The following is a 9,596-nucleotide window of genomic DNA, read 5'->3' on the forward strand; positions in this document are numbered from 1 at the left end:
AGGGAGGTGGGAGGGGGGGGTTCATGTTTGGGAACGCATGTACACCCATGGTGGATTCATGTCAATGTATGGCAAAACCAATACAGTATTGTAAAGTAAAATACAGTAAAAATAAAAATTTAAAAAAAAAGGGTTGTAACCCTCTGCTATAGTTAAGCACTGGGATCAAGCAATGACCTATAAAGAAAACTGCTAATAGTCAAATCAGAACTAGGTGCCCAGTCCTAACAGGGAGGACATCTTGATTGAATAATTAAAAAAAAAAAAAAAGCTTACAATTGAAAACTACCCATCTTTCTAATTCTGAATACTGCACATTAATACATCGTTAGAAGTTATCAAATTCTCAGAAAACCACCACTCTGGAAAAGTCATAACAAAGCTCAAGTGTTTATTAAGAATTAAAAATACTGTAAATAAGCCATACAGTTCATTTCACAGTAAACTAAACAAACCTTTTTTTTCTTTTTCCTTTTTTTTTCTTTTTTTCTTTTTTCTTTTTTAAAGGGCAAGACAGCCATTAAAGAACAGTACAGCTCAAAGGGGGAAGGGAAACAGCAAAAGGCTACAGAAAATGCACACGTTCCTCACTGATGGACGGGGTCTGCTAACAGCAAACCTCTTCACGAACATTGTGATAAAAGAGAGACAGTGGCCTCCATTCCCTGGGGAGGCAGTCTATGCCTTTATGAGCAGCTCTCGTAATACATTTCCTGAAGGAATCCAAGGACTCTCAGGGATTCTAAACCCTTATTCTGAACACACTATTTGGGGCCTTATCAAGAGGTGACACAGGTCAGCCACAGGGGACTCTGGGGGGGGTTGTGCCTTCACATTCAGAACCGTCTGAATTCTTTGCATAGTTACCACTGAGATCGTGAAATGGTTCAGGAATGGAAAAGACACCTTTCCCCACAGAAGGCGACCATCAAGCAGCTGATGCAACTAAAAATGGAGGGCTTGTCCCCCTCTCAATTCAGAGTTGACCTTAATGAACTGTAACCAGTTTGAAGTGGAAGACAAGGAGTGACATCTCATGAACCTCGGCCAGAAGTACTAAAATAAAATAAAATAAAATAAAATAAAATGAATTTTCCTTAAAGACAATTAGAAAGAAAAGTTCCTCCCCCCACATTTTGCTTGAAATCTGCCAGCCAGGCAGGATTTTTGAGGTTAATCTGCTTCTGTTAATCCTCAACTGCAGCCACTACAGTTCTTCCCTGACACTAGGGAGAGACATCCCTTCTAGAAGGTGCCTCTGAGGCACAGAAGCCGTGCCTTCAGGAAACCCCCGGCCCCAAAGCTGAAGCAGAAGACTTCTGCACAACCGGTGGCGCGTGATAACCATCATAAATAAGTTAACCGGGCACAAAAATGTGGAAGGCCCGGGAGGTCCTGGTGGTGTGGGTCGTGGAGGGACCTGGCTGTGGGGGGAGAGGTAAGGGGGAGGTCATCAACATTTTTTTTTTTGGTCATGAAAAACTGCACTGGCCATCCGTGCCCTGCACACGCAATCCATTTAGACTTTCTCGTGAATCTTTTCCACTTTCACAAACAACCTATCCAGGTCATTCCTCAGGTCCTCTAGCAAGCCCTTGGCCGACTCCAAGTTGTTCTCGTTGGTCTCGATCTTCACCGAGTACGCGACCAAACTGTCCACAGCAGTCCTGAGCATTTTCAAGTCCGACTCCACCTGGCCCACAGAGGCTCTGAGGTTGTCGAGAGAGGAGAGTCTGTCCAGCAGGTCCTGGGGGGGCGCGGCGGTGGCCTCGCGGCCCAGCAGCGTGTGGACCTGCTCCTGTACCTTCTGCAGAGCCTCCACAGCGCCAGGGAGCTCGGCCATGCGGCGCTTCAGCTCGTCCACATCACCGGCCAGAGAGAGCTGGGCCTCACCGAGGCCACGCACTGTGCTTGCCAGGCCTCCCTCGGCGTCGGCGGCGGGGCCCAGGTCGGCCACGCGCTCCTGCAGCTCCGCCAGGCGCCGTGCCTGCTCCTCGCTCTGCATGCGCAGAGCCTCCAGGCTCTCACCCTGGCGCGCCCAGGCTGCCCGCGCCGCCTGCACCCCATCTTCCACGCTCTGCAACCGCGAGTCCAAGCCTTGGCTCTCCTTTTGGAGCGTTTCAAAGGCCTCGGAGGGTCTGAAGGCCCCATCTTCTTCTGGCCGGAGGGCTGCGGCCTTGAGCTGGCCAAGCTCCTCCTCGAGTCTCCTGATCTCCTTGGGGAGGTGGGCGGCAGATTCCTCAGCCCGGAGGATCTTCTCCGTGAGCGCCTGAAGGGTGTGATGTTCTGAATCAGCTGCCTCCTTGAACCTCTGCTGCTCCTGCTTGAGGCTCACCAGTTCTTTGACCTCCGTGTAGACATCCGACTCCATGGTCTGGATGGTGCTTCTCAGGGCCTCCATGTCCTTCTCTTTGGACTTCACCGAGGTTTGTATTTCCTTAACCACTTCCTTCAAGGCTTTCAGATCCTGCTTATATCCCTCCAAGTCTTCTAGAGAGGCGACCTTGGCCTTCACGTCATTGATTTCCTTCTGGCTCCTCTTCTGGACATCTGTGAAGATGGCGATGTTGTCATTGATGGACTTGGTGAGCTCCGTCAGCCTTTCCTCTACTGTGTTCTCCAGGGAGGTGAAGTCCCGCTCCCTGGCATCCTTGACCACGTGGATCCCATCAGAGAGGTCTTTGAGGATCTCATTCTGGAGTTTTTGTAAAACTTCACTGATGCGGTTGATCTCGCTCTCCCCCTGCTTCACGGCTTTCTCTGTGAGATCATGTTTATGTTGGGAGCTTCTCACGAGGGACTCAAAAGTACCGAACGTGGCTTGTAGGGACTGCACCTGTAACCAAAATCCAGATGTTAACCACAGAGAACTGCTGAAGGGTTTTATCCGATTCAGCTATATTTCTTTTGATCTGCCCAGCTTAAAAGTCCCTCCGCCAACAGAACAGCACCATAATTCTCCTTTGGGGAACCATCCTTAAACACAGCCCATATGGTTTGGGGGACCAACCCAAAGGCGCCAGTGCAAGCCCTCTAGGCCTGACCAATCAATGCTTTCCATCCACCCACTTCCCCACCCAGGCCTGGAACTACAGTGATTAGGGGATGGGCATGTGGCCTAAACCAGGCCAGCAAGTCAATTGCATAACTTCTCTTAAAACTACTGGGAAAAGAAAGCTCTTTCTACTGGAACTGCTAGCTATAGGATGAAGGAAGCCTGGAACAGCTAAGACCAATGATCAATGCCTGCCTACAGATAAGCCAGCACAGAAGGAAGCAGAACTCAGCGAGGGCAAGATCAAGTTCTGAAGATACAATTTAAATCCCTGGAGACAGCCATACTGAAGGCATTTACTCTGGAAGGAATCTACTCTGGAACTGGTAAATTTGAGCCAATAAATTATCTCTCTTCCTCCCTCCATCTTTCTTTAGGGCAGTTTTAGCTGAATTTTTAGCTCTTGCAACTGAAAGGTCTCAAGTTTTCATAGAAACAAAGCTGAGGCACATGGGAGACACTGAGCAGGAAGGCAGGAGACCAGGTTCAGGTCTCTGCTTGGTAGTTCTCACTCTTTGGCTCTGAACAAGTTACGTCCTCAACTGAAAATGTGATCAGTGGACCAGTGGCCCTCAGCAATTTCTGGCTTCTGAACACATTATGACACTGATTGCCACTATACATTCATTCTAAATAAATTCTACCCTAAACAGGGTCTGACCTGGGAACCACTCCAGGGAGCAGGTTTCATGTCCTGAGAGGCTGAGAGTATGATGATTAACGGCCTGCCATAACAGTCAGAACTGCTGAGCAGAACTAAGCACAACAAAATGAGAGGAGGAAGGGGTGGTGAACGGATTAAATAAAATAGCAAAAAATTGATGATTATCGGAGGTAGGGTTCACTATATTGATCTCTTCTTTTCTTAATGCTTGAACATTTCCATAATGAAGGGCTTAAAAAGAAATAGCATGGGTTCTAGAATGGGACCACCTATGCTCAAATCCTAGCTTGGACACTTCCTAGCTGTGTGGTCATGGGGGAGTAATTTAGCTTATCTATGCCTTGGTTTCCTTAGCCACAGGATGGAAACAAAGATAGTATCTAACTTGTTAGTTTGTTTTGTGAGAATAAAGTGAGTTAATATATATAAAGCACTTAAATTGGGCCTAACACATAGCTGTGCCTAGTCACTCAGACTCTTTGCGACCCCATGGACTGTAGCCCTCAAAGCTCCTCTGTCTATGGGAATTTCCAGGCAAGAATACTAGAGCCATTTCCTCCTCCAGGGGATCTTCCTGACCCAGGGATCAAATCCACATCTGCTGCGTCTCCTGCATGAGCAGGTAGATTCTTCACCACCATGCCACCTGTAAACAGTAACTGTCACCTTCATTACCACTGCATCTTTCTGGAGTAGCTCAGCCGTCTGCAGATTCCTAGCCCACCCCTGGCCCAATGACAAAGGGCAAACACTACAGGACTATGAACAGTACCCTGGGCTCTAGTTCCAGTCCCACCAATAACCAGCTCTGTGAGCACAAGGAAGTCACACTCAAACTCCAAGTCCCAAGTTCTTCATCTATTAACAAATTGGTTGCTAAAGTCCTTTTTTGCTTCTACCAGTCTGTGATTTTAAAGCAGATTAGAATAAGGTTCTCAGACTCCAGAATACTAGACAATTTGCCTGCTCAACCAAATATAACCTGAGTCATTAAAGGACACCTTGAGAAGGTACCAGAGACAGCTCTCCTCTGAAACTAGGTTATTCAGTCACAGAATCTGCCTGTTCTAAGCACAGATTTCAGAACAGAGGTGTCAACAGGTAGGCACAGTACCTGAAACATGGTAGGTGTTCATCAGTGTTTTCTGAATGAATCAAAAAATGAATGAATTTACAGAGCAAGGCCTGATGAAGACTAGGCTGGTCCACTTCCCCCAACCTGTCTGTCACTCCTAACCTGGACTGGCTCTTTACAGATGGCTAGGAAGGGGACTAGATCAGAAACGACAGATGAAACCAATGAAAAGAGCACAGAAAGTGTCTCCCTGCGTTGGTACTGTTCATCTTCTGAGCTGTTCATCTTCACATGCAAAACCCCATTATAATCAATATGCAGTGATATTATGTTTCCCTAACATATGTGGGATTGCCCACTAAGTGGTGGACAAGATGCCCGAGCAGAGTGACACTAAGACAGGATCCCTGCCCCCTAGGAGCTCACAGCAGAGGCAGGGGTAAGAGACTAGTTAGCGGTGGCTGATATTCAACAGGAATCTGATGTAAATAATTATGCAAATGTAAGAGATATCATCTCAATCCACCCTCATAATAATCTCATGGCAGCTCCTATTGATCCCCATTTTACAAAGCAGGAGCCTGGGAAGTGGTAGAGCTGACCATCAGAATCCAAGAATATCTGAGTTTAGAAACTGCACTCTTGGCCTCCAGTGATACACCCGGGCAGAAGCATGTTCAAAGTGCACTCAGTGCCAAGAAATGCTGCTCAGCCTCAAGCCATGACTCCTAGCCCAGAGCAAGATGAGAGAACAAAGAAATACGACCAGAGAACTCACTCGCCCACAAACAGCTCTTAGCCTCATTCAACTGACCCCACCGGCCTTAAGCCCACTCCTAAAATCACTGTATGCCACCCTGGATCTGCCAAGGCAACCCAAGCCCTTCAGAGGGCCTAGAGCAGAACCAGGGTTTCTGAAGCTCTGCGCCCATTTGTGCCTGCTGAATCTTCAGGCTAAGAACAGGCCAGCCTCTCAGCCCATTCAGCAGACCTGGGCCATGCCCCAGAACTGAGAGAGCATCTGAGAACGAGATCAGGTGGGCACCCAAAAGGGCAGTGGAGTAGCATGCTTCAAAGTCACACTGCTCTGATTCCAACCCCAGCTCCACCACTGAGGGTCTGCATGTGACCCTGAATGAGTAACACAACTGCTCCAGACTCAGCTGGCCTATCTGTGCAATGGTGCTCATGTCTCAGAGGGGAACTGGGAACACCTGGCCCTCAGTGAAGACTAATTATGAATAATAATAATACAGTAAGAATACGTCTCTGAGAAGAACCAAACCCTCATCCTCAGAGGAATAAGGTGCTCAAACTTAGTCTGTCAGAGGACCATCCATCACTACTCACTCCTTAAGGCAAAGTAAAATCTACTGGCCACCCTGGAGATCCAGAGAGAAGTGATCACATGCAATGGAAGTTCCAAGTCAATGAAATGAACATTAATTGAGCACCTACTAAGTACTAAGCAAGGCATGGGAAAGATGGCAAAATGAATAGGTAAGTGGTGAACCGTGTTCCAGGAGTTCACTGCAGTTTGAATCCTAGCACTGCTGCTTGCTGGTTGTGTAACCATGTAGAGTTACTCAGCCTCCTGCTGTTCACTCTTCCGGTCTGTGGAAAGGGGATCATATCAGTACTTATCAGTACCTGCTGGCACCGTGAGAGTCAGATGAATGCACAATAAACATGAGGCATCAGATATGAGCCTGACTACACTACTAAAAAAGAAAGGTCGTAATTTCAATGGTTTACAGCCAGGAGGATTCTTGAAAACCTGGAAAGAGTCCTCCCCTTACTGTGGAGATGGGAGAACTGAGTACCCAAAGAGGAAAGGGAATCTGTACAAAGCTGAGATGGAGCAAGAATGGGAACCAGATGGAAGAATAAGGGAGGGGCAGGGAGGAAGCAGAGAGAATAAACCTCAATTTCTCCTGCCTCAACTCAAGACCTCCAACATCTGGGCCTCAACTTCAGCCTCCTCTCTCACAGCCTCCTAAATGTTACTCTGCTGTGGGCAGGATGGCCATGTAGTGTCCACCAAACAAGCCTGTGTGTTCCTCATGCCGTCTCTCAACAGTTATCCACCACCATACAGAGTCTAGACTGGTACCATGCTGGCCACTGGGTCACAGGCCTGGGCAAACTCCACCTTCTCTCTCTTCTGAACTCACACAGCAGTTACCCTCAACCAAAACCTACCTGCGGGCTGCTTCACAAATAGGATTTGTCCTTTGCACCCTCGCACCCTCCACAGGGCCTACCAGGAGCCATGTCACTATCACCAAATATTATGATTGATTGGTAAGTGGGTGGATCAAGAGAGGAAACAGAGAGCCTACTGATGATACTTCAGCAGTATGTCTATTTTTTAAGAATGATTTGACATTCCAGATAGGCAAAGCAGCGCTGCCTACTTAGTTCCCTTCAAAAAGTCACCTCCCTTGGCCTGCAGCATGGAGCAAAATGACTCACTCCAGTTGCTCCGCCAGTCTTAAGAGGAAATTCCTAGTCCTGCATATTCTACACAGTCAATAGAAACTTGGCAGGGCCGGCAGCATGCTGGGAAAAGGAGGCAGCAATTCCGGGCTCAGAAGTGGTGGCGGGATTTTTTGTTTCAATCATGCAACCAAGTTTCATTGAGCAATGACATGAGGACGGAGGAGAGGGAATGAGGCTGAAGGAGCTGCGCTTGGTGTAAAAAGAAAAATCAGAAAAGGCAGACCCTAAGCAGCTTCCTGTTGAAAGGTGGGTCCATCCAAACCTGAAACAGGCCCCAGTGGCCTCAAGGCTGTCATGCAAACTGCCACTCACCAGTTGCAGTCTTTATCAATTAAGCTCTAAATCTCAATTTTCTGGTCTGGAAAACAGAGTCAAAACTGCCCGTCCTCTCTCCTTCCCTCCCTCCCAAGGTTGCTATGAGGATTAGATAATAAGTGAGTAAGCCCTCTAAACACCATATAAATGTACCTCTGTATTATTCACCAGTGTGACCTAGTATCTTTGGCCGTTCCTCTCCTCTAAGGCTGAAATATGCTATCATATACTTCCAAGGCCCACTTAGGTACACTGGTCTAATAAAGCGCAGGGGGCCTAACGAGATGAAATATTTCATCAGAACTATACAAATGAGTAACAATACTAGCTTCTCTTTCCCCGGGCTCTGGGTCTATTAAAATCTGGCTCAGATGTCTCCCACGGGGAGAGCAGAGGTGCGGCCTTGCCCGAGGCTTCCAGGGATGCGCTGGTTTCCCTTCCAAGCTCCTCTCCAGGCAACTCTGCCCATTCAGCGGTTCCTAATCCAAAAAGAATGAGCTCCCCAGAGCCTGCCGGCTTCCTTACAGGTCACCGCTAATGTCCTGTGACAGGCCCTTGGCCCACCCTCCCAGGCGGCCGGAACATCCTCGAAGCGGTCCATCCCTCGGGGCGATTCCTCAGCGGCCATTAACAAAGAGGGTCTGGGGGCTGCCTCGGAGCCAAGGGCCGGGGCGAGGGGACCCCGGGCAGCTGGCAGAGGACACCCGGCCTGGGCCGGCGAGGGCCCCCGCCGGGAGGGCACGAGGGGGCCTGGCTGTGGGTGCGGGGGCCGCCGCCGCCGGGAGCACGGCGGTTGGGGGGCCTTGGTACCCACCTTCTGCTCGACGCCCTGCAAGCCCTGACCCAACTCCTCCCGCTGCCGAGAGAAGTCCTGGTGGCTGCGCCGGACGTGCTGGACCTCCTCCAGGACGTGGTGGACACACCAGCCCGAGAAGGCGGCCGCCGCCACCAGGGCGAGGTAGAAGAGAAAGTTGAGCACCCGGCCGAGCCTGCGCGAGCAGGACGCGGAGGACGAGGCGGCGGCAGCGGCGGCGGAGGAGGAGGACTTGCCGCCGCGGTGGCCGCCCTTGCCGTGCGCCTGGTTCTGCGGATGCTGCGGCGGGTGCTGCTGCTGCGGGTGCGGCGCGGGCGGCGGCGGGTGCTGCTGCGGCGCCGGCGGCGGCTTCTTCGCCACGTCATCCGCGCCGCCCGACGGGTGGGCGCCCTTCTCCGAGGGGCTCGCGGCGCCGTGGCCGCCCTTGGAGCCCCTTTGTTTGGCCGAGGGCATGGCGGGCGCGGCGGCGGCTGAGGCCGCGGGCTGCGAGGCGAGCGAGTGGGGCGCGCGGCCGGGGAAACTTCCTCGGGCTCCCCCGGGGCTGGGCGAGCAGCACGCGGGCGCTGTTGGCGTCGGAGCGGCCGAGAGCGAGAGAGCGAGAGCGGGCGGGCGGGCACGGAAGGAGGCCGGGCGAGGGAGGAAGGAGGAGGGGGCCTGCCTCCGCCGCCGCCGCCGCGCGCCGACCCCGCCTCCCGGGAAGGGAGGCCGGCAGAGCCGAGCCCGGCGCGCCTGCCACGCACGCTGGGGCCGGCGGGCGGCCCCTCCCCTTGCCGCCACGACCCCAAAGAGGGAGGGCCGAGCGGGGGGCGGCCCCGCGGGGTCTACGGAGGCTGGGATAGGGCGAGGGGAGTTGGGGGAAGGCGGCGGCCCAGCCTGGCCTACGGGAGCCGGGGTGGGAGGAGGGTGGCTGAGGAAGAGGGGCGGCCCAGCAGAAAGGTCCGGGGCTTGGGGGTTCGGCGGAGGGGAGGGTGGTGGCCGAGCAGGGTCTCCTGGGGCACGGTGGGGGCGGGGGGCGACGATGGTGTCCCAGCCGGGTCAGTGGAGGTCAGGGCAGGCGGCTGTAGGGGGCGAGGTGGGGGGCGGCCAGGCCCGGTCTAAGGAAGCGGGAAGCGGCTGCCGAGGTGGCCACAGGGAGGGGGCGAAGGGCTGGGTCAACTGGGACCCGGACTGG

At 52.1% G+C, this 9,596-nt stretch overlaps 1 protein-coding gene across 1 annotated transcript; it reads right to left on the reverse strand.

Moving 5' to 3' along the window:
- Window positions 1-371: 371 nt before the first annotated feature.
- CKAP4 (cytoskeleton associated protein 4) lies at window positions 372-9,179 on the reverse strand. The gene is made up of 2 exons (XM_069585243.1): window positions 8,426-9,179; window positions 372-2,836 (listed from the first exon to the last, which is right to left on the reverse strand). The coding sequence occupies exons 1-2, from the start codon at window positions 8,876-8,878 to the stop codon at window positions 1,520-1,522; spliced, it is 1,770 nt and encodes a 589-aa protein (XP_069441344.1). The 5' UTR covers window positions 8,879-9,179; the 3' UTR covers window positions 372-1,519.
- Window positions 9,180-9,596: the final 417 nt, after the last annotated feature.

The sequence above is a fragment of the Ovis canadensis genome, chromosome 3, assembly GCF_042477335.2.
Source record: "Ovis canadensis isolate MfBH-ARS-UI-01 breed Bighorn chromosome 3, ARS-UI_OviCan_v2, whole genome shotgun sequence".
In the NCBI taxonomy this organism is placed as follows: domain Eukaryota; kingdom Metazoa; phylum Chordata; class Mammalia; order Artiodactyla; family Bovidae; genus Ovis; species Ovis canadensis.